The sequence below is a fragment of the Fukomys damarensis genome, unplaced genomic scaffold (genome assembly GCF_012274545.1).
Source record: "Fukomys damarensis isolate Sample0158 unplaced genomic scaffold, DMR_v1.0_HiC HiC_scaffold_16, whole genome shotgun sequence".
Taxonomy (NCBI): Eukaryota; Metazoa; Chordata; class Mammalia; order Rodentia; family Bathyergidae; genus Fukomys; species Fukomys damarensis.
This window is the reverse complement of record NW_022900928.1, coordinates 8739314-8764907: the sequence shown is the minus strand read 5'-3', so window position 1 is coordinate 8764907 and position 25594 is coordinate 8739314. Positions and strand designations below refer to the sequence as shown.

General features: G+C 37.5%; 1 protein-coding gene across 3 annotated transcripts in view; it reads left to right on the top strand.

Moving 5' to 3' along the window:
* Ano5 (anoctamin 5) overlaps positions 1 to 25594 on the top strand; it is a 74273-nt gene that overhangs the window by 14723 nt on the left and 33956 nt on the right. For 2 of the 3 annotated variants that reach the window (XR_004517406.1, XM_010621266.2), the window contains exons 3-11: positions 796 to 843; positions 9610 to 9723; positions 12191 to 12259; positions 13219 to 13503; positions 17219 to 17332; positions 18497 to 18612; positions 23732 to 23866; positions 24219 to 24324; positions 24429 to 24489. Coding sequence is in view for 2 of the 3 variants with exons in the window: in XM_010621266.2 (XP_010619568.1) it covers positions 796 to 843; positions 9610 to 9723; positions 12191 to 12259; positions 13219 to 13503; positions 17219 to 17332; positions 18497 to 18612; positions 23732 to 23866; positions 24219 to 24324; positions 24429 to 24489 (1048 nt within the window). In the remaining variant the exon portion in view is untranslated. Of the gene's footprint in view, positions 1 to 795; positions 844 to 9609; positions 9724 to 9784; positions 9877 to 12190; positions 12260 to 13218; positions 13504 to 17218; positions 17333 to 18496; positions 18613 to 23731; positions 23867 to 24218; positions 24325 to 24428; positions 24490 to 25594 lie in introns of those variants that run through there. The other variant, XM_033764068.1, reaches the window with a different exon arrangement.

Below are 25594 nucleotides of genomic sequence, written 5' to 3'. Positions count from 1 at the left end.
AGCATCATTTAGCCACAATGATAAGTTGATTATTCATTGAGATTTTTCCAGGAACAAGATAAGGGAGCTCTCAGTTTGGACAGGAGTTGCAGGCCGATTCTGTCAGCTGCTGCCTCTCTGTAGTGCTCCTCTGTCCCCAGTGACTGCTGACACCAGTGGGCGTGGCCCCAGGACCACCTGCAGCACACAGGTCACTATAGTGTGGACACTGGACAAACGCTCATCACACTATGGAAGGCTTTGTCATTGCTGTAATGGCAAGAGAACTGGGTGCATTGGTGGTCACCTATTGGTTTTTTCCCTTTCGTTATAATTGTGAAATTCCTTAAGAGTCCTTGATGTTGCATTTTCCGAGGTATTCATTTTCATACTTTTAAACCAATGTTTAAAGGTACAGAATAACCAGTTAAGTCTTCCCTTCCTTTTGGTCTTGGTCAGAATTCAGCATCCTTAGGAGACTAATTAAAACCACTTTTATTTCTCTGCATTGCAGTAGTTTTTACCCATTTCTTGTGTCACAAACTCTTGTATTGCTTAAGAAAGCGAACACCCAATTTCTATTCTCTCTTAAGCACCCTCTCAGTCTCCACACAGACTCATGTACCGATTCCTACCCTTACACGTGTATGCACACATGCACACAACTTTGCACACATGTTAAGGTGTTATGAGTTCTGGGTTTAATACATTGGCTTGAAGAATCTCAGTGTTTTGTTATGGAAACTTACTTGTTCTACTTCCTTTACTTACACTGTTACTAACAGAATTATTTTCTTCCCCTGGTGCTGTTAACAGAGCCTGAGTAGCAGAGAAACCAGCTTTCTCATCAATGAAGAACGGACGGTAAGCAGCAACTTGTACTGTCCTTCGTATGGACAGACTTACACACCTTTGCATCGTCTTCAGAAAGGATACTGTTTTTCTCAATTCAGTTTTTCTCAGGCCCTATACATAATATTTGAGAATTTCTTCCTCTTGAAAAAAATAGTTTATTTAGGGGAAAATTGACATAAGATATATTCTGGAATGACTCGTTTTATTCATTGAGTTTAGTGGTAATTTTAGGTATACAATATGATGACACTCATCATTGGAAATTTGATAAATCTTGGCTTATTTTTCCCCATTTCCCTTGCCCTCCCTTTAATCCCTCTTCCCCTCCCTATTTACAAAGACTTTGTTTCCGTTTTTCCTTCTTTTCTCATATTTTTGTCTTTCCCCTTCCGCTTTGGGCCCTTTCTTCCTATTTCACATCACCTATTACTCATTTTAGTTCTCATTTACACTTTCAGTTTCTGACACCAGAGAAACTATTTGGTATTTACAAATGGGCCCTATTTATTTCACTTGAGTGACGCCTCAGTGTGCATCCATTTAACTGTAAATGTCTCTAGTTTATCATTTGTTATGAAATAATATGTTTATCAGAGTGCTTTGCTTGCAGTTTTATAATTCCCAGGGTTTTTGTTTGTTTGTTTGTTTGTTTTTTGGGTTAACAAGGATGGAACTGAGGACTCTGCACTTGGGAGGCAGGCGCGGGGTGCCACTGAGCTAAATCCCTGGCCCAGTTCCCAGTTTAGATGATTTGATCAAAGTTCTCTTTATGTTGAAAGGGTAGATGCATAACTAGAACGTGACTTTCTGAGGCTGAATTCAGTATTCTTCCTCCATTGTATCACGCTCACCTATAAATGCACATCTAAGACGAATCATGAAGTACAACTTATTTAAAATTTAAATTTCATATCAATTAAGAGTTTATGTGAGAAATGTGGAAACTTTTTCAAAGTTTGCTTAGTAAATAAAAGATGGTGATTGAAACAGAGGTTGGAGAAATAGAGTTGATGATTTTAATATAGATGCTATTTTGTTTTTCACTATGATACTAATCTTAGCATTCTGAATTAGGATTTTTGTATTCATTGAACTGAAATAATTGCAGTTTTGTTGATTCTTGTTCTTGTTTGTTTTTAGCTCATCTAAAACGTTTACATTATTCCAAAGACAAACCATAAATAGAATAAACTTTAGGGAAGCCTAAAGCTTATATAATTTGCTGTCACACCTTAAGCAAAATAATGGAAAACTATTTTCCCAACAGAATACCTTATTAGAACCCTTCCTAACTCCTTACAAGGGGCAGGTGCAAGAGACTTTATTGGGTCGAAGGTAAATCCATCTCAGGCAGAGCTTAGCATTGTTAGAGAAAACTTGTCTCCTCCTTTGACCTCTCGGATATTCTGCAGTAGCCACTTTAAGTGGGTTTATTCTTCCTATGTATTGCACATGTTTGTGACAATGAGAGCCGTTGGGAATTAGTCCCTAACTACCTTTCCAGTTTATCTTTCTACAGGAGAGGTGTCATTCGAAGAACTCAGGCCCACGTTCCCCTGCTGCTTACTTTCACCTCCCTTCCTTTCTGTGTGTGACCCGGGTACGAGCGCTGATCGTCCGCAGTCAGGCTTTCTTGTCTTCACTGCTGCGTGGTGAGAGAGGCAGCCCTTTTACTGGCCACCTCTGCAACTGGCTTGGGGTCTGAGTTTAAATCTGCATTTCTCTCAGCCTGCAGGAGGTACTCAGCCTTTTCTACATCGCGTGGTGCCTTAATACATTTTTGTATTAGTCCCTTTGTATATGTTTCCCGATTTATCTCGGTCATTTAGATTTGGTCTTTTTCTTTTGACTTGATTTTCTCTCATTCCATATTTACTACTATGCCTTGGCTTGTGATAAAATTTGCACATACTTTCTGGGCGTACATTCTATTAATTTAAATTTTAAATTCAGAGTGACTTAGGTCTTATGAGATTCTTTATGTCCACATTGTCTTGGGTTAAGCAATGAGTGACTTAAATTGAACAGAAAATGGATTATTTTTATTAGTGAATATTAATTACAAAGAATAGTGGGTTACCTTTCCACATTATGCATATATCATAGCTTGGTGTCCATATCTCTAGTTCCCTGCCCCCCTCATGTTCTCTCTTCTAGACAATGACGTTTTGAAGAAGTAAATTTTATTTTACAGAAGTAAAATTTTAAGAAATTTTGCCAAAATTTTATTTTAAGAAAATTTATTTTATTTTATTTTGGATTTACAGTTTTATTCTAAGTAGAGCACACCAGTTTCCCTAAGCCCCACATACGTCCATTTTCCCATATTCTTAGCATCTTATACTATTATGGTGGATATGTTACAATCAGTGAATCGATGTGGGTACATCTTTGTTAACCACAGTTTATACTTCACTGAGATTTTCTTTGTGTCCTTCTCTACTCAGTATCCTGTAGAGGATTCCAGGTTGCATTTAGTCGCAACTCTTCAGGCCCCCCCTTGGGTGTGTGGCAGTTTCATACACTTTTCTGGATTTGGATAAACTTTAGTGTTTCTAGGAACACTGGCCTGGTATGGAAAACGAGCCCTAGTTGGGACTGACCTGATATTGCTCACTATTAGACTTGCATAATGTGCTTTGGAAGGATGGCAAAGGAATCACAGAGCTATCACAGTAGGTTAAGGGTGCGTCCTATCAGCCTGACTCGTCACGCGATGATTCAGCCTTGATCATCTGATTTCAAGTAATTTTGTCAGATTTCTCCTCTAGGAAGTCACTCCTTTTTTCTTTTCTTCCATCTCATATTATACTTATTTAGAGCTATTGATAAAGATTTCTTTTCTTCTCTCCCTCCCTTTCTCCTCCCCCCTTTTCCTTTTGTTGCTTCTTTGGCATGAACTTCTGGTATTTATTTTATACTTTGGGTTGTAATAACACTGGTACTACTTCATGCATCATATGGCTCAGAATAGCCTTCTGTTCTAGCTTTGTCTATCAGGAGGTTTCTGGTTAACTCCACTGTGCTTCTGACATACGCAATTATTTTGTTTTAATATTGGTTTTGTCTTCCTTTCTGACGCTGCAAGTTACTCCAGCCTATCTTTGTGTATGTCCTGCCTCCTTCCTGTAATGAACTACTTCTCTAGGGAATGCACTGTTTCCTTCAGTAAACTAGAGATAATACAAATAAAAGCTGTATCAGCTGAAGCCCTTTTGGTCATACAAAAAGTAGGATAACTTGAGGAAGGCTTAATAAAGGGACTTTACAAAGGTGGTGTGCAGGAGAATCCAGAAATGGCAAGTATGGAGCTATTACTATCCCTAGAACTGAAGGGCAGAGGGGATGCAGAGCTTGGTGGAACCCGAGAAGAAGAAAGTGAAGGACTCAAGACGTTCTAGTGAGGCTTGCTAACTTTGGTGGAGGGGGACAACCTTCCTGAACCCAAACATAGGAAGGGAGAAAGCCTCCTGCCTCCCGCTGTCTGTGGGAATCCAGCCATCAGGGGAGGGCTTTGACTATGACACTGGTCACCCTCACAGACTGGGAAGCCCCACAGAAAGGAATGTATGAAGATCTGCGGTGAAACCAAAGAGGTCCAGCAGACTCCTACTGCACATACTGTATTTTGTTAAAAAGTAGAAACTTAGTTTTTCAACATTATTATTGTGATGGAGCTTCCCCAGCACTGGTTTTCCTAATGTTGAAGAATCCACATAACTGAACATTTTGTTTTAAGTAGTCAATAGCAGGTTTGATTGGGTACCTTAATGGTTATCTGAATTACCAGTGCAGAAAGGCCTCTAAAACCTTGAGAATGAAATAGGGAAACACAGAACGAGGGGAACAATAGGGGTTAAGAGAACTAGTTTTGGAGTGAATATGTGTGTTCCGAGGAAATAATTTGTTAAATATGTAGAGTTTAATAAGAGTACGATCAGAATTCAAAAGACTCGGTAGAAGCATGGCTTAATAATGAGGGATGAGCATTAACAGCTATTGAAGGAATGGAGGGCTTGTTAACCTCAGGAATTATATTCTGAATACTTTGCAACTGATATGGCATCGACCTAAATCAACCAGAACGGAGCCTGAATAAATTGGTCAGAAGCAATTAGTGTGAATATATACACCACATTTACCATTGAAATTCCATGTTTAGATATTATTAATGGAAGGCACTAGCATCTTAATTTAGTTTTCTACTGATTTCATCCAGTTTCACGGCTTTCTATACAATTGGCACACCATCAACTGCTGTAGAACAAGGTTTGGGAGCTTGGACTGGGAGGGTAAGGTGCGGAATCACCAGGCAGCCTCCAGGGAGGTTTCTGGAACGCTTCCGCTTTATTCAGGAAATGCACAGGTTTATATAGGGACAACCATGAGGGAGGGGCATGGGAGGAGCATTTAACATTTGGCAATGTCTTATTGGAGGCACGGTGGAGTGATTTTTCTTGGGTGAGACGAAGGAGTCATGGACTGGGGCAGAGGTGTAGCCTGTTGGACCCAACATCTAGGCACTTAGGAGAATTAGCTCAGCCTTAGCAAGGTCTCCGAGTTAGCTCAGGAAACAGGAGTGCGGTGCACTTGGCCCAGCAAGGCTTGAACTTCTCCCACAATCAACTCTCATATTTTTATTTCTTTTGCATAATTTCCTAGGAATAAAATTTCTGGACCATAGGTAAATTATATGTATGACTTCTCATACAAGTACAAAACTATTTTTGGAAGGGTGGCACTATTTTTCAATCTTATCAGTCATGTATAAAGTTTCATTTGTTTTCCATCCTCACCAGTGGTTGATAAGACAGCTTTTTAATTTTCATAATTCTCATGAGTGGATAATGGCATCTTCTAAGCTCATTTTTCATTTCTGTGATGAATAATGACTTTGGCCATCTTTTCACGTTGAACGTTCATTTGTCTTTTGCACATTGTCTGTTCAAACGTTTTGTACATTTTAAAAAATTGGGCTGAATATCTTTTCAAGACAATTGTTGCAAAAATTTATTGTGCCTGTTTTCTCAAAATTCGTTGTTTGATTTCTTTCATTTATGTAACAAGGTTTTTAGAAAGATAGTTTGAAAACGTTCTGAAGTTCAGTTTCTTTCTCATTTATTTTGTGAGTCATCCCTTTTACATTCTATCTGAAAAAGTACTTGTAGATGCCATTTAGGGGTTATATCCTCATATTTTCCTTAGTTTTATACTTTTAGATTTTGTGTTTGAGTCTTTTGTTTCTTTTAGGTTAGATTTTGTTAACCAAAACACAAGAAGGGGATAAAGTGGCCCTGGGTGGCTCCTTTGTGTAAGACTTGGATTTCCCTTAATTCTACGTTGCATTTAGGGAAAAAACCTGAGGAGCAACAGAAACCTGTAATTCTGATAAATGAAGTCAGGAAACAGAAGGGCTGATGTGAACATCCTCAAGCAAGCGGGAAAATAGATCTTAGCATATGTTGTATGCAATAACTAACCTTCTTATATTTGTGTTGAATCTTCTGTCTGTACCCAGAACGCTCCTTACTTTGAAGAACAGGAAATTTCCCTCCCATAGTCACCAGTGGATTAGGTCTCTTCAGCCTGTTCCAAGAAAGGAGTAATTGAATCAAAACTTTTCATGTCAAGAACTGAGCTTTTTTAATGTGAATTTTATTAGATTACTTCTCCTTTCTCTGAAGCTATAAGGCGTGGATAATACCGGCCTTTTTGTACTACAGATTGAGTTTTCCTTCAAATATCAATGATTATCATAGGTATTTTTAGATAATTTCTCTGATATTTTAAATAAGGACTACTAATAGACAATTGGAGACAAATTAGCATTAAAAACTGAGCAACTTAAAAAAATATCGAGTGACTTTTCCCTTTTCCAGTAGTTTGAGAAGTCATGGAATAATATCATTTACTAGGAATTTTGCTTTTTTTAATATTTAGAGGCCTATTTTACAGAATATATGTTTTTCTTTATATTTCCGTGACTCCCATGTCTTTTCATTATTTTTCCCTCTTTTAGGATGAGTGCAGTTTCACAAGTGTTTATTAAAGTAATTTTGTAGGATTTGGGGAAATTTACCTTGAAATCTCTCTTTTCTCCCTTATTATAATCTTCCTCTTTTGATAACTCCACCCCCCCCCAGTTTTCAACATCATTCAGAGAGAGAGAGATCATGCTGAAGTCAGGGGCGTTTGTGTGCTTGTTTGGGGGGATCCTTAGTGCTGGGCAGGAAGTATTAATTCTCTCCTGGTTGCTCTACAGCCTGCAAAGCGATTCAATCTGTTCCTGAGGCGGCGTCTCATGGTAAAACATGGCAGAATGATGCTGCTTATGCTCTGGGTGGCTGCAGGAATAACCTGACCGCTTTCTCTTCCAATTGCTGTATTGATTTAGGGGACTTCGTCAGGGAGGCCTCATTCCCAGGCGACTGTTATTTCAGAGTGGTGATATCAATGTTTTTGAGATCCGATGAGACCTATGAAACGTTCCTAAAACACACACGCATGCACACACACATGTGCACACAATACGCACATGGCATTTACAGTTTTATTACTTTTTGAATTGCTGGTGGCAAAGTGTTTATGAATTTCAGAATAACTACATCACAGAAAAGAGAAGCTATTGGATGTTTGTATTATTATAAATGTACATTTCTCTGAATGTAGCACACATACACATCTTGAAAAATACAATCTTATGTCACATTTTGATGAAAATGAAAGAATAATGCATTTTAATTTATGCAGTTATATGCAAGCAAGCTGTCAGAGTTTTCTGCCCTAGCTACCTTTAATCAATTTTTATTAACAGTTGCAAGACTTGTACCTTATAGTAATTTAAAAAGTTGCCAATAATTTTTTTTCCTATATTTTTAGAAAATTACAGTGTATAGCCAAGTTCTGACATAAAGGTAGAAGTTTGAGTTTTCTCTGTAGCCCTTGGTTTTCAGGAGAAAGGGTGGATATGTACCCTTTTTTTTTCATTTTTTTCTCATTGAGTTTATTGCCATTCTAGGTATACAGTACAGTTACATTTATCATTGGGATCTTGTGCCTCTACATGACAGGTCTTGATTCTCATTTTTTCCCCTTACCTCTGCCCTCCCTTTGATAATATACTTAGGAAACTATTGGAGTCACTCTCCTTTTAACTACTTTGTCAATTGTCTGATTTCCAACTAATATGCACGTGGCTTTTGTTTATTTTGTCTTCCTTCCCTGAGATTTAGCTTACCTAAACTAACACTTGCAGGAGTATTAGTCATTTAAAGAAAATTCTACCATACAAAATATGGCCACCCCCGACTTTGTACTTCAGTTACACTGAATGTAATTTGTTTTTTTCTGCCCCACTGGATTTCATAAATTTTGTTGGATTTCCTAAGTTGTTCTAATGTTACGATGATTTTTGAGAGTGCCAATGATTTTTTAAAATTGTCTTTCTTTTTCTTTTTTTCTTTTGCAATCAAGGTATAACATGATAGCAATTTGAATTTTCTCTGCTTCTTTTGCTTACTTATAGGAAAGGGTGACTATTGCTCATCTTTTTGTTGGTACACAGATCATTAGATATTTTGAGTCTTAATCTCTGGATTCTTAAGATTGTTTTTTCATTTCCCGCTCATTGCTCCTTTACATTATGAGTTACCTATTTCTGAGACGCGTTAGCTTTGAACTAACACGTACCGTTGTTCTGTTTATAGAATACAAATGAAACATGAGATTGTTGTCTTATTTGTTTGTAACTTTTGTACCCCTACTCTCTTTTACAGGAGGCTCATTTAGCCAGATTTGAGTGGAAAATGACATAGAATACCATAAATGAATCTCCTAAACTGATAGAAACTCCAGTGGTGAAAATCATCCTATCTAGTTCCCCATTCATACTTCAGCTAAAGAAATTACAGTTGCCTTATTGACACCCACTGCATCATTTATTTGTATAATCCTATATATACTTTGTGGGCTGTTACATATTTCTTATAAACTAAGAAGAACCCACAAGTCAAACTTTCTGAGGCTCTCGAGTATTTTTATGCCATATCAAAAGGAAGGAATTAATGCACTGTACAACATGTGAAAGTTGAATTTGTAAGTTTGATTATTGTGTGGAGAGAATTCATCCACATGTAAACAAAGGCCATGGCTCAATTTAAGCATTTGACTTTGAAGGCAGATTTGCATGAGAATTCACTTGCAGTGAGGCCACCCAGCTACCAAGCTACCTGCTTTCTAATTTTAACTGCACCTTGATTCTCTTTTAGTACCTCAAAAGTTGAACTAGAAAGTGGAAATTTTTATAAAGATCTGTAAGCTTTAAACATAAATTTACTTTCTTACAGTGATATTCCGTTAGTTCCCCTGTATGTAATTATAGTCTGAAAGATGTGCGTAGCTATTCATTATTTAGGGGACTAATTGGTGTGCTATTTGCCTAGCATAAAAAGGCTTTGCCTGAGTGTGCATTGTGGGAGCAACATTTGCACATATTCACTTTATATTTTAGTACAGTTGTAACATTGTTATGTGTGCATGCAGTTAATATGATTAACTTCTTGCTGAGTCTTTGTTGTTTAATTCATTGTATGGAATTTCAGTTTTTATAAATTTGATTTCTTTTGTTGATAAAAACTCTCATTACAGTACCTGTCTTAACTTTTCACTCCAAGACTGAAAAACAAAATCAGGTGGTGAATTAATTTTACATAATCTTTTTTTTTCCATTTGAGAATAAGCAGTAATGTGAAATCACGTCGCTTATGTCTCCTGCAGTTCCAAAAGAGCAAACAAAGCAAAGATTCCATCTTCTTCCGGGATGGGATCAGGCAAATCGATTTTGTGCTTTCCTATGTTGATGACATAAAGAAAGATGCAGACATAAAGGCGGTAAGTGCTTAATGGAGAGAGGGGATAGTCGGAGATGGTCACTGCAGAATCAGACCCAGGAGTTTGCCTTAGGTATCTACATTGGCCAGCATTGTAGATGTCAGAGTGATCTGAGTTTCATTGACAGCTGAAACTGAAATGGCCACAAAAGAGGTATCCAACAAAGTCTTTGTAGATAGGGAGGGCTGGAGGGGGTGAAGGGAGGGCAGGGAATGGGGAAAAAATGAGAACCAAGATGGATTATGTAAAGGTGCAAATTTCCAATGATGAATGTCATTATTTTATATACTTAAATGCACCAATGAAATTAATTTAAAAAAAAGAATGGATGTGGAAAGTCTTATTTTACTTCCTGGATATTTGGGAGGCTGTTCTTCATCTTCTTGAAAGTGATTGATATGTTTTTTACAGAGTTCATGTTAGGAGCTAAATTGATCTGTAAAGTATGAGGGATGTTCTGAATATTTATTTTTTGTTTGAAATTTTAATTTTAAGAATATGTGACTAGTCCATCTGACCTGAAAAAAAGGATTTGCAGAACTGCTTTTAACAGTTAAACTTTTATTGTTCTATCTTTTCCTGCACTTAAAATTATCATTCTACTTTTCCTACATAATTTTTATAACATAAATACTTTATCCTTAGGAGCACTTTATTGTTCATTTGGTCATAACTTGCTGAAAGAAACATAGTATATTGATGGAGATGTTTTTATTGCCTTTAGCCATAACACTCTAAGTCTGAAACTTTTGATTTTCCATTTAATCGTTTTATAATTGCATGAGTGTTTAGTTGATAAAACATCCTGAATCTATTACAAAATCTACCAAGTACTAATTAAATATAAAACAAAATACATTATAAATGCATTGATTAATGAGATAGAAGGACTTTAAATTGTCCTCTATACTCATGTATGAATAAAATGTATTTCTTGAATGAGGTGGTTCAGCTTCAATTATATTCCATATCTATATATGAGCATGTTCATATATATTCCATATGTCCATTATGTTCACATATGTTAATATATGTTCACAAATATGTTAATATAGGTCAATTGTGTATATACAGAATGTAATAGACATGTGTATATGTCAACACATGTATATATTGGATATAATATATATTAATGTAGAGGAAAATTGTTCAGGTAAGTAACTGGATTGGAATAGACATGTTATTATAGAATTGTCAGTATTTATTTAATTCCTGACTTCCATCTCAGAATTACAAAATGATTTAATGCTTAAAATCATGTTTATTGATCTGTCAGATTGCAGCTCCATTAGCTCTACCATCAGAATTTTTTGTTTTCTGTGGGGGTGGGTACTGGGGATTGAACTCGTGTTCTTTCGAGGCAGGTGGCAGAACCACTGAGCTAAATCTCCAGCTCTAATATCGATTTTGTATGACTCAGAGAATTCATGATCAGCTGATTTACAAAGACATATGTTCCTGTATTAAAGAAAGAGCTAGTCTTTCTTAGTATTGAAAACAATGTATTGAAAGTGTTCCCCATCCACTAATTTTTGTTTTTCCAGAAGTTGCAATCTGCCTTAATTTGAAGAAGGCCATGGATGAAAAGTTAGCTGAGAGGGAAGAGCGTGGATCAGTATCTTAAGCCTGTTCTCATTAGTATTGGAGACAGATAAAAAGAACATATTAAAAATTTATTCTTTGAAAGGTACAAAGAATTCTCAAGGTCGACATGCCTATGTGAAGATGAATGTCCTAGAAGGAATATTGAAGATTTTTAAAAATTCAGTCATTCTGAATTTTTTCCCACCTCAATCATAATTAAGGCCAAAGATAGTTCTCCCCATCGATACACTTTTAAAATCTCACAGCTAGGATTATTTGCAATAATGACCTATAGTAAAATTTATCTTTGATTTTTCTAAGTGAAGCTATTCTGTCCCTCAAGAATAAAAAGCCATCTTGATAATTAAACTTAGCACTGCATTAAAATTATAGCTTATTGAAGAGTATTGATTTTTGTAAGCCTGAGTCTTTCCAGCAGGGAGCCCGATGAGGCTATGTTTATGAGTGTTTTAAAAATTCATGTTATTGAGTAAAGTTTTATATTTATCTTCAAATAGAGCCCTGAATAGTTCTTAGAGATTGGTTAGAAATGTATTGTATTTTTTATAGTTATGTTCAGTTACTTTACAGGTAAAATTTTGATCATGGAAATTACAAGTAGAACCATTACATACAGCATGGGAGGGGTAATATAGGACACTGCCATTGTGTGTTGAATCTGTTTAGCACTGAGCAAAGGGAATAGTGTTTATTTTTAATAAAAGAAGACATTTTATTTGAAGGTGGGGGAAAGTAGAGAGAGAGAGAGAGAATATGGTAGATGGCTACTGTGGACCAGTAATGTGAATTTGAAAGTAAATTGCTCTGGGAATGGTATTTTGCACCATTTTATTTTGTTTTGTTTTATTTTGTTTTGCCATAGGAAAGAAGAAAAGAGTTTGAACAAAATCTCATAAAGTCGGGTCTTGAGTTGGAAATTGAAGACAAAAGGGTAAATATAGTTGATAATTTATGCAAAAATCCTATTTATTGTTTTTTTCTTCTGACCTTTGACCAGCTAGATTTTGTGTTTGAGGCAATATGTAATGCTTTTGGCCAGAGATTGGTGCCCTGAAAATCATAGGGCACAATTTTACGGGTCTGTAAACCAGCCAACTGAGCAGATGGGTAATGGACTCTTAAAAATGTATGGTTTCTGTTGAGAATGTCAAAAAAAGTGAGGACATAGTGTAACCTATCATTTAAGCTACGATATAGTGTTCATGGGGATTCTTCTAACTTCTTCTCATTAACTGTTTTTCTAGAATTTCCTTCAAAATTGTTTTTCAAGACCTACTTACGATCTTACCCCTGTCTATAACACTTCCGATACTGACTGTGATAAACTTATCTCTCCTATCTTTACTGAGCCAATAAATGTATATTATACCACACAATATGTGACTTAATTATTTATTGACATGACTAACCCGTGTTAGCCAAAGCTCTTTCTCTTCGTGTAGGCCGATATCGAAGGTGGGTAAGAAGAGGGAGGACATCGTATAGCTTGTACGTATCTCTTATATAACCTACACAAAATTATTAGTTCATATCTAGTCACTAAAATTGAAGGGATTGCCCAGAACTGTGCACTTAGGGCAGAGTTACTTTGACCCTGACTTATATTCTTACATATATGATCTTTTCTGTTTCTGGGTGCCCTTGCTTCCTCCCGTCTGTATCTCTCTCTCTCTCACACACACACACACACACACACACACACACGCACACACACACACACACACACACACACACACACATTTGTATCTTGTTTGGGGGATTTCGTCTGCGAAATTTTTGCTGAAAACTCTTAAATTGGAAGTGGTGTGACATTGTCGGAAAACGTGACGCTTTCTTTCTTTTCTCTAATCCGCTCAGTCATCTCCCTGTTTTCTTGCTGCTTTTCTGCAGGACTCAGAGGACGGAAGAACTTACTTTGTCAAGATCCACGCCCCCTGGGAGGTGCTGGCGACCTACGCCGAAGTGCTGGGGATCAAAATGCCCATCAAGGAGAGTGACATCCCCCGCGAGCAGCACTTACCCTTTAACTGCATGCTCGCGCCCGTGCAGCTCCCGGAGACAGTGAAGTACCCTCGTCCTGAATATTTCACTGTCCAGTTCAACAGACGTCGGCAGGAGCTCTTCCTCATTGAAGACAAAGCCACATTCTTCAAGTCCTCATCGAGAAATAGAATTGTAGGTAGAGAAGAGCTTGCGCCCGTCCCTGTTGGCGTGGCGTGTGTCCTTGCAGTCTTAAGTGAGCAGTACTAGGTCTGCACACGCTGCTCTTGCGCGGAAGAGAAAAGTTGGTGGGATGGGGCACCTTTGAAGGTCTCTCGGGTCCACTCCGTGCCCTTAATCTCCCTACCTCTCAAGCTGTTCTTTAAATAGTGGCTGACAGCGTTAATACAGAAATGACAAAGGCGTCATGAATCCTAGAAGCTCTTAACTGAGAATCAGCGGCTTAAAACAAAATAAAAACTTCCTATGAGCTTTATAAGGAGCGTTTATACTTTCAAAATTTGGTTTTATAAGTTGACTGTGTATTAAGAGAAATATTGGTCATCCCAAGTTAAAAGTGAATGTTTTAACTTCTTCATATAGGGACAGAGTTTGAGACGCTCCAGAACTTTCCCCTTCCCTATTGACAGGTATACACAGCCTTTGAATAACAATATTTCCTCTCTTTTTGTGGCCCTGGTATCTTTTTATTTCCCATAAGAATCTCTCCTCTGAATATCACTATTTCCATGCCACTCTTTCTTTGTGTGTAGAGAAAAATAATATTTGTGTCATAGGCTATGTTGAGAAGTAAATAAGATGTGAAAAGCTTTGGACAGCACCTGGCACATAGGAATCTTCTCACTGTTGTCGGTGCTATCATTATTGATTCGATGTCAGAAGAAAAATCCCTGGTTTCATGTTGCTCAAACACTGTATGTGCTCCTTGTTGAATTAACCATCTAGTTCATAAGTCATAAGACTCTTCCCTGTGACATTGTACATGCTCTCTTTTCTGAAGATTCTATTTCCTCCTGGCTTCTAAATCAATATTTTAAAAATTCATTGCTAGGAATGCTCAGCAAAATATAATTTCTAGAATTTTTGATGTAAAATATGAGTCCGCAAACTGTAAAACCTTTCCTTTTTTTTCCTAACAGAATTTAACAACAAAAACAATTAGAAGAGGTCATCTTTAAGGGAATAAAGAGTATATGGCAAGGAATCACCAGAATGTCTGGTGCCAAGTCATACTCTGTTACTTTCTAAACGAGACAAGTTCTTCTGCAAGAGATAACAACAACCATTGGTGTTATAGTGAGAATCAAGTGAAACACTTGTTCCTTAAAAGTCTGCCAGTGAAAAACCAGCGACTTTAAAGGGTTGAGTTAGGGATTTAAATGTAACTATCCCTTTACTCCCACTTGTCCCACATAAACAGTGCCAATGCTGAGGCTAATTCATTAATATATAGAGGGAAAATATGATGTGTCCTGTTACGAACTTATTTGGAAGGATAACAGAGAAAAGTCCTTTCCTTCCTTCGCTCAGCCAGGATGCTGTAGTGTTTATATGTTCAAATTGAGCAGTACCACAAGGATATCTTCATTAGGATAGAATTTCATACATTTCAAAGCCCACCCACCATGATATCTGACTGCCCCTTCTCTCTTTATATATAGATGATAGAAGATAGATAGATAGATATATAGAAGATAGATAGATATATATATATAGAAGATATATATATATAGATGATAGATAGATAGATAGATAGATAGATAGATAGATAGATAGATAGATAAAATTAAACATACTAAACAGGTACGAAGTATCTCATCAATTTATTACAAAGACAGGAGTGGCTCCTTCAGCAACCGAAGCCAAAGTTTCCATCCATCTACAGTGGAACACTTTTTTGTTGCACTGATACAGTTGTATCTCACCGTATTGTTCTCTACTTAGTTGTACTCCTAAATATTTCACTTTCTGCAAATTGCAAGTTCATGGCCACCCTGGTACTGAGCCAGTCCACTGGTGCCAGTTTTCCAAGTGCACGTATCTACCTCATGTCTCTGTCATCTTGGTAATTCATGCCATATTTCAGACCTTTTCATTTTTATAGTGTCTATTACGGGTATCTGTGATGGGGGTTTCTCAGATGTTACTTGGGATACTTCATCGATACTCCTATCTGTTCTGACTGTCCACTGCTCAGCAGTTCTCTCTGCTTCTCCACGGACTCTCCTGTCCCTTGAGACAAACTATTGAAATCCAGCCACTTATCCACCCACGATTACCTCCATGTGCTCAAGTGAGAGGAAGAGGGATGCTTCCCTCACTCTAAGTCAAAAGCTGGGAAGGAGTAAGCTCCAAGGCTTCTCAAACCCGGAGAGAGTCCAGGGGCCATGCCTCTTATACCAGGTGAACTCACTGTTCCTGAGAAGGAAAAGTTCTTGAAGGAACTTGAAGTGCGCCTTCAGTCAGGATACAAATGACAGCAGGGAGTAACAGCCTTGTGGCTGATGTGAGGAAAGTTTGAATGGAAGATCAAAGCAGCATCATTAGCATCATTACTCCCTTAAGGCAAAGCCAAATCCAGAGCACTGGCCAGGTTACTATATCCAGAAAATCTAGCGAAGACACTTGATGGAGGGGGCTGCTTTAAGTGGCGAATGCTCAGTGAAGACAGAACAGCTCTCTGTTGGCAGAGGATGCCACCTAGGAGCTTGGTAGCTGCAGCAGAGAAGGCAGTCCCTGGCTTTCAAGCTTTAGACAGGCTGACTCTTTTGCGAGGCACCAACGCAGCTGGTGAAAACCATTCTAAACTTCCCATCATCCTGAAGAATTGGCCTAAATCCCTGCCTATGTTCTAGAGATGGAACAAAAACAGCCCGAGTGTCTAACCTTCACTTACTACTGCATCTTGTAATTCATCTTAATGTCTGGTAGAGTAAATATTCCACTTTGACAGCAACCAACCCACATCAGCGTTGTTCTTTTGGTGACTATTTCTTCAGGAGATAATCCAAAGTATATGAGGTGTTTTTTATTTATTACACTCCGCATGAAATGAAAACTGCGAATTATTGTTTCCTCACCGAAATGGAACTTTAGGTTATCTTTAGAATGGTTGAACCGAGTAGGTAGTAATGATTCGAGGACAAAATCGATCCCAGTCAACACCTTGACGGATGAAATGTCAAAGAAAGATGGAAGTAGATGGAAGAGCAGAGTGGGGATGTATCTCAAACGGCACTCACAGGAACACATTCTGTAATCAGAAAAAGTTGAAATTCTGAAGAGTTGCTGGAAGACAAGTAGCAGATGAGGCTGCATTAATAGAAACAGGAGAACTGGGGATACGACAACCCAAAGTATATGCAAGAGAAAGATGGTAAAAAGGTATAAAGGACTTCAAAGTGGTCATAAAGAGATGATAATCTTGGTTAATAAATCCAGCTCAAGCTACTAGCAGGTAAAAGCTCCATATAAATCGTCAGAATAACTTATTCAAGAAATATTTTAAAAGAGCATGGCTAAGCATTAGTTGTATCTCCTATTTCTCAAAGTGAACTATTTATTAGTACTGATATGAGACTCCAACTTGAAACCCTGATTATTGTTGGGATTCTGGCATGGAGAACTCACAGAGAAGCTTGGGATGAAGATAGCAAAACAAATTGAGAACCGTCAACCCTCACAGCCACTATTAGAAAGGGGAATTCTCAGAGCTAAATTCCACACAACTCCAATTTTATCTTCTCTCAAACAGTAAAGGGAAGCGTCCTACTGTCCTTATCATCTGGGTCTATAGGCAGACACAATGGACTTTGTGAGATTGTGGTTAAAAATGTGAAAAGCACCAAGATCTGAAAGCTGCTAGCTGCTCTTTGTATTTACCTTTTAGGTATACTATATTCTTTCACGGTGTCCTTTTGGTATAGAAGATGGGAAAAAAAAGTTTGGGATTGAAAGACTGCTAAATTCTAACACTTACTCATCTGCCTACCCACTCCATGATGTAAGTATGATTTCAGCTGTGAAATACCAAGCTTAGTTCCTTGCATGTTCAGAGATTGCCTTTCTGGAGAAATAAAATCTCCATATCCTTTCCTTTTTTTTTTTTTTTTTTAATCTCCATTTTCTTACTTCTCTCTCATGATGGGAAAAATTCCTAAGACTTGCTGGTTCCTAACTGAAAATTCCACTAGTCATGCTGAAAGATACAGTTAGCACCTCTTGCAATTGAGGTTTTAAAAGTTTATTCCTCGGGTTTCATCAGAGGTAGCTATAGCTACAGAAGAAAGAAGTTGGATGCCACGTGATATAAAGTTATATACCTTATTATAAAGGTTTCATGGGCCGGGGATTTAGCTCAGTGGTGCTGCTGCCTGCCTCACAAGCACAAGGACCCAAGTTCAATCCCTGGTACCAAAAAAAAAATAAAAGGCTTCATGTTTTACACTGGATACCCTTCAGTATTTTGTTTAGCAGTTCACTTGTCTACACAGAGAAAAAAAATCCATTAAGTAGCTACTATGTACACAGTTCTTATATACTAGGCCATACACTGAGAATATGAATACTGCTCTCTATTACCTAACAATGAGTAAAGAACTTGCACATAAAATAATACCGAGGCTCTCAGTGCTACACTGTGCTGTAATATTTTGACTTTGTTGGGAAGTGGGTAGCAGCCGTGACCAAAGAGTACAGCAAGCATTTCTGTAGTAGCTGAATGACTCCTATCAACTTCCAAACTCTGCTAGGGGTTTGATTTTTTCCATCTATAAAAGAACATGGCTGGCACATTTTTAAAGTCCCAGCCAGCTCCCTAGTGACAGGAGTCTGAGCTGGAATAGTACGTGGAGATTCAGCAGAGAAGAAAGGCCATCGTGGGCCGAGGGAATGACTAGAGGAAAGGCAGAGTTTCGCATTTAAACTTGGGCTTTTAGGCCATTGTTACAGATGTAATAAATAAATCACCGTGATTATAGGTTTAGATAGATTGCAGCACATGAATCAAGTTCAGTGGAATTCTGTCAATGAATGATGGAATAAGAATATAAAAGAGGGCATTAATGGTCCTGGCCCACTAGTGTTCTTTAAAAATAGAATAGCGTTTATTTATTTCATTCTTACTTCGTCGCTTTGTCTTTGTTACCTTTTCCCTGAACATTTATAGGGCCAGTATTGGAAGCCCTCAGAGCCTCCAAATCCTGTCAATGAACGGCACATACTTCATAAGAACTGGGCTCGGTTTTCCTACTTCTATAAGGAACAGCCTCTGGACTTGATCAGGTGAGCTTGTCACACGAGATCCTACTAATTTAAGCTCAGTGATGTTATTTTTATTCAAAATGACATCATAATCTGTTATTTTTTACCACCATTTTCAAAGACTACATTTTGCCATGTCTCTGTTCCCTGCTGTACTACTGATTAGTATTGTACTTGGGAGCAAAGTGTTGCTGTCCAAATCTATGAGAGAGAACAGATACAGTAAGATGGTTCAAAGCTTAGGCCTTTGAATTTAGCCTGGTTGGATTCAAATGCAAGTTCTGCTTCAAAAAACTGTTTAAACTCAGGCAATTTATTTAACTGCAATCTGTGCCATGGAAATGATAATAGTACTTTCACTGTGGGGTTATCTGATGACTAAATAAGAGGTGTGTATTTTGGGCCTAGGAATATCTTAATTCCCTATTAGTTTTGTTTTTGTTTTAGAGGACAAGAAGTTAGAAGGTAGGAGAAAAATCAATGTATCAGTACTTGTCTGTGTGATGATCTCAGAAAGCTATAAAATCATTTCTTTTATATCCACACTCCTTTAGAATTTCATTAACTAAACAACAAAATGAGGCTCCTAGAGGCTGTATTTTTTGTTGGATTTATTCTTGGGCTGCTATGTTTGTACAGCAGCATTTCAGCATCTAGTTGATGAGACTGATTTTGGTGCATCCACCAAACCAATTGAAATGTTATCTATACAGTTTAGATGGCGAATCTAAGAGACAATGAAGGCAAATAGGAGACATTTAAAAAATAAATAGGTTCCGCGCCAGCTTAGAAAACGATGTTTTCTCTGTAAGTCATCATGAAAACTTTTTCCCTTGGTTGCCTCTTTTGATTTTTTGAATAATTATATTTTAATTTTAAGTCACAAAACAGAAAATTTATGAAAAAAATTAAGGAGCAGAAGGATGTGTAAAAGTTTTAAGTGCAAAATGCATCTCCATTGAATATCAACGAAGAAACTACTCTAGGGCCAGGGATTTAGCTCAGTGGCACCATTCCTGCCTCACAAGCGCAAGGTCCTAAGTTCAATCCCTGGTATTCCCCTGCCCCCCAAAATAGAAATAACTGCTGCAAATTTGGTAATATCCACTTGGTTCTGTCTGTCTGCACAAGAAATATGATTCACAAATACAGTTTTGCCAAGGACATCGTAGATGTTTTTATTTTTTTGGCCACTCATAGAACAATTGTTTGGTGAGCTATCATTACTATTGACATCTTCATCCCACTTTTTTGTGCTGAGAATTGCATTTTGCACTACACATATTATTATATCCTTTTTGATAAACAGACAAAGATCTGCCTCATACTTTGGGAACTGAATATAGAATATCTTATCACTGGTTTCTATTGAGTTATTACTTTTTCTATTGAATATAAGAATGTCCCACTTTTTTCACTCTTGTGTTCAGTGCTGTCAAGAACACCTGCAACATTTTGCTGTTGGAGAATATTTTTGCAGTCTATTTTCAGACAAACAGAATTGTCACAATGAATGTCTGCACCTTTTACGTTATTCGAAACATCGTGGACATGTGTTCACTTAATATTACTCAGTTGTCTACTACACATGTTCAGTGCTAAAAATATCCATCAGTAGTTGGTTTTCCCAACCCCAGATATACACAGAAACGTTACATCTCAGGTCACTGTGGTGTATCTGGAATATCTTGAAAATAGCTGCTAACTTCCTTTTACTGCAAACACAAAGTGCAGGCATTTCACTGAAGAACAGTGTGTAGCTTAAATTTAATAACTTTAAAAGTATTTTGTTGTTTTGTAACAATCTGTTTTCATGTAGAGCAAATTGTGCTGTTCCAATTTCAACCCTGGAATTACTTTTACAATGAATGTATAATTTGAGGAACATTTAATGTAAATAAATCAAAACAGTATAAAATTTTAACTTGATAACTGAAAAGGCAAAGGAGAAAGCCTTATATTGTCACAGAGGCAGCGACTGCATGGAAGAAAGTGACTGCACATTGTGCCCAGAGTTTCCTTTCGGTGGTTATGGGAGAGGATATCTTCATTCTTGAGAACAGACAGAGACATATTCAGGGTCAAGGAACATAGTATATTTTTTTTTCAAGTGGTTCAGAAAGATTGATGATAGATGCACATGAAGCAAAATGATTGCAGTTGAAGAATCAAAGCATATGTTGAGTTTCTTTGAATTGTTCTCATAAATTTGTGGATATTTGAAGCAATTTGCAAATGAAAACTCACATAAAGGGGAAGTTTAGAACTTGGCCCATGCATATATGAGTGAGCAATTTTCAGTAGAGGTGTCCTGCAATTCGGGGAAAAAGCCACAGTCCTCTCGTCAAATGATGCTGGTTCAAATGTATATCCACAGGCCGAACGTGAATCTCGGCCCTTTCCTGTAGAAAACTCTGAATTAACCGGAAGTGGATCAGAGTCAAAGCATAGGAAATAAAACTACAAAACCTTTTAAGGAGCATGTAGGAAAAAAATCTAAATGACCTTGGGTTATATGTTATTTTCTCCGATAAGACTGAACACAATAAAAACAGATATGTTTGATTTAAGCAAATCCGGAATGTTTGCTCTTTACAGGGCAGTTGTAAAAAATCAAACAACAGACTGGTAAGACATATGTGCAGTTTCCATAAACGACTTTTATCTAGACTATATGAGGAAATCTTAAAATCCAGGTGGCAAATAGTTTAAAAATGGACAAAGAACAGTCAGATACTTCACTAAAGACTTATGCTTATGGATGACCAACCAACAAGCATATCAGATTTCATCATTATTATTATTTAGATTCCACTATCCTTCCCCTCAAACAGCTAAAATGAAGAAGACTCAGGGAGTGGGAAACCCTGGTGGGACCTGGCGCTCTCCAAATCCGTCACCCTGCTGCCGGGGGCATCTCGCTCCAGCGCATTTACACAGCAGTTTGGCAGCTTCTTATAAAGTGAAATGCACACATTCCTTGTGATCCAGCAGTCCCAGTTGCAAGTATTAAACAAGCAAACAAACAAACAAAATGAAGCATTTGAGCAAAAACATGTTCGTAGCAATTTAAGGATAATAAAAAACAGGAAAGAATTCAAACATTCATGAACATATCACTGGGTCAACAAATCTTAATACCAATGGATGTTTTCAGAATTACAGAAGCAAATTAATAATGAAACACTGAAGATGAAACTGAAAAGCATTGTGTTAAAGAAAAGAAGCAAACCACAAAAACCTACATGAACTGCAGTTTCCATTTAAAAATATTCTGAAAAATATTGGAAGGGGCAGAATCGGAACTGTGCTGGGGCAGGTGCAGATGTTGGGGAAAGGGTTAGTGACGAGCGGTACAAGGGAACTCTGTGAAGAGATATAAGTGCTGGCTGTATAATGAGAGTGATGGCTGTGAACTTCCCAAACTATACACTGAAGCCAAGAATAGTTTATGGTACCTGAATTATGTACCAAGTGATCTCACTGGAAAAAATAAGAATAAACACTTCTCTGGGATAAGAAAACTGTTGGGATGTGATTAGGAAAGCCAGAGAGGGAAAAAAGCTGAAATCTTGGGTAGAGGGAAATTGTTAAATTTCCTCCAAATATATCTAAAATCTTATCCAAGGGGCTGGTAACAAGAAGGAAAAGAAACTATAGATTAGGAAAATAATTTTTTGACACTGTTTATGGGTCCTAATGGATGTTAGATATGGACAATAAAGGAAGACAACTGGTGCCTGCAAGATTTTGAAAATGGCAATAAATTCTTAAATTTTACATATTTCCTGTTCTCTCTACCGAAAATCAATTCCACATCCACATAGTTTTGCTTTTTCTGCCACTTGGGCCCTGATCATTTTGAAGGAAAAGGGTGTTACCAAGATTGCTGTCATCAACATTTCAGTTTTATATATAATGCTAGCTCTTTTCTCCATTTCAATTTGACAGTTTCATATAATTCTTTTCTAATATCGCCTGTTTTGCACTTCTTAGTGCTCAAAAATGAAATGGATATATTGCTGCATACTTATATCGAATAAGTGTCATTATAGTGACTATCGTGATACTTTTATAATGTGAAGATACAATATAGCAAAGTGAAAGGCTGCTTGTTGAGAAGTGATACTTATAACCTTTATATTTGGTATTGCCTTATTGTCAGCATTGTGGAAATCACAGTTTAATAAGAAGTTCTTTCACAGAATTACATGACCTGCTGCTAGGACCCAAAAAGAATCATCTCTGCCTGTCCGGGAAGCTGTGGATCATCTCTCAGCTTTGGTCAACTGGGCTCTGTAGTGATAAAGAGGAGGACTAACCATTTAACTCAATAAAACTTGGTTTTCTGAGGCTGAAAACTACATTCTTGGGTCCCTAAAGGGGACTCAATTTAAAAAAAAAACAAAACTTAGATTTGAGAAGAAAATTTATGCTCATAATTCTGTCACTGCTCAGCGCTGGGGATTTGGCCCCCTGGTTCCACTGCCTGCCTCACAAGTGCAAGTTTGGTTCCCAGTACCCCCCGCAAAAAAATTCTGTCACTTCCTGGCTCTCTCTAAACAAAAGCAGAGCTGCATATTTTATGGAATTTCACTTAGTCTTTTTCAATTCCTTGTCACAGCTCTTATGTTTTATCAGTCCAAGACCTGGACTGGGAAGAAGACAAAAATTCATACAGAGAGCATGGCCAAAATGCCTTCTTCAGTTTCACAAAGAGAGGGAAAGGACTGGCGTGTGTAGCTTAGGACTGTCATTTTGATTCCTGGTATTCATTGACAGAATTTGCACTGCAGAAAGTCTGTAGTTTATTTCAAAAACAGTTCAACTTTCTTCACAATGGAGATACTCTTCAAATAGTCTGAATATGCAAAATTTAAATTCCATTCAATGGCTCCTTTCTCCTCTGTGCTACAGCTTTTAATTTCTATACCTATTCTGATGTTATGGGATAAGCATCTTTCTGTGGTTTATGACGTGGAAAGTAAAGTTCAGAGAGTTGAGTAACTTTACCAAAATTACATGGCCAGAAGGCAGTGAAGCCAAAATTGGAACACATGCCTGTCTAAATACAGAACTAAGGCCCCTTGGATTAAAACACGCCTCTAACTCCTGGTTCTATTTTTACTGTCTTTCACAGGGATTATTATGGAGAAAAAATTGCTATCTACTTTGTCTTTCTTGGTTTTTACACAGAGATGCTGTTCATTGCAGCTTTGGTTGGCTTAGCTTGCTTTATTTATGGCTTATTATCAATGGGCAGTAACCCAAGCAGGTAAGGACCCCGAGTATCCCAGAGAAAACATCTTTATCTTATCCAAACTGGATCTGTTACTGTTATTTCCTGGTGTTTCCTCAAGTCAGTAAATAATCGCTTTTTCTGAGGATAACACAGACATACCAGCTTTCCCTCCTTTGGGTGCTTTATGGGAAGTCTCCTTTGGATTATGAGCTATGAACATTGTGTTCCTAAAGTATGCCTTGACCACCCCCTCTAGAAATTACTGCTGTATTTCCCCTTCTGTTACATGTGGGAAGCTATATAAATGATTGTTCTGATAAGAACAGCTTAGATTTTCGTCTCAAACCTCACCGTTTCTAAAATAACTCCACTCTTCCCTGGGTAGCATGGAAATCTGTGACCCTAACATTGGCGGTCAGGTGATTATGTGTCCACTGTGTGACCAAGTGTGTGACTACTGGAGGCTGAACACCACCTGTTGGGCTTCAAAGGTAGATATTCATGGTGGCATGTTGAAAAGACTTGGGATTTCCCTTCTTTTGAGCTGCACTGGATACTAAGTGTCTTTGTGTTGTTGTTATTGTTATTTTTACAGTTCTCCCATTTATTTGATAATGAGTCAACAGTGTTCTTTGCAATATTCATGGGAATTTGGGGTGAGTACCTAGTCCCGTTAAAAACAGCTTTCTCCACATGATAGATTTATAGTTCATTCAAATAACATAGTCAAGGAAAGAATGAAATGGAGTTAATGCAAGAAAATGAAAAAATGGAAATACAGTCTTTATAAATAGGGAAGGGTGAAGGGTTTGAAGGGAGGGCAGGGGAGTGGGGAAAAATATAAGAACCAAGATAGATTATGTAAAGGTGCAAATTCCCAATGAATAATGTCATTGTACTGTATACCTAAAATGTGGAAATAAAATTCATTAAAAAAAAGAAAAAGACTCTCAAGAAAGTGAAAAAAAAGTTCAGATAACATATTTTATATTTCAAATGTGGTTTTGAACCATTGTGCTCTTGTTGTCAATACATGGATGGATTCGTAGGGCCTCGGTCCTAGGTGTATAAAAGTCTTTGTGAACAAGTACCCCTTTCTCTAAGAAACAATGTAATCTTGAGACATGAAGTTATTAGGCTCCCAGTCTGTTGCAGTGCCTTAGCAAGAAGAGGTTCATAAGCACTTAATTTAGGAGAGACTAAACAATATTTGATAACTGGAAGAAACTGAGTCAAAGAACACTTGACTTATGAGCTCAATGGGTTCCCTAGGGCTGGTTGTAACTCAAGTTGGTTATAAGTCAGTACAGCTGAGATGTTTCCCTGGGTACACGCTATAGATAACAAGAGGCAGATGAGTCTTCCATAACCCTATTAACCCAAGAGGTTCACGTTTCAGTCAGGTCATGATTTGAGGGTCCACTGTATTATGGAACAAGTTTTAAAAGCTTTTGGGAGGCTACTAAATAATTGGGGTTTTTAAAAATTTTTTAATTTGGTACATTTTAGGTACACGATACAGTTACATTCATTATTGGGATCCTGTACATTTGCATGATATATCTTGGTTTTTATTTTTTCCCCATTCCCCTGGCCTCCCTTGACACTCTTGACTCTTGATTCTCCATGTCTAGTTCTAAGTGTAGCCTCCAGATTCACTTGATAAAAATCTTCCCCATAGAGTTCACTTCACTTTGGAAATATCCCGCACAGTGTTTTCTTTTTTCTTCTTCGGTTTTTTTTTTTTTTTTTTTTTTTTTT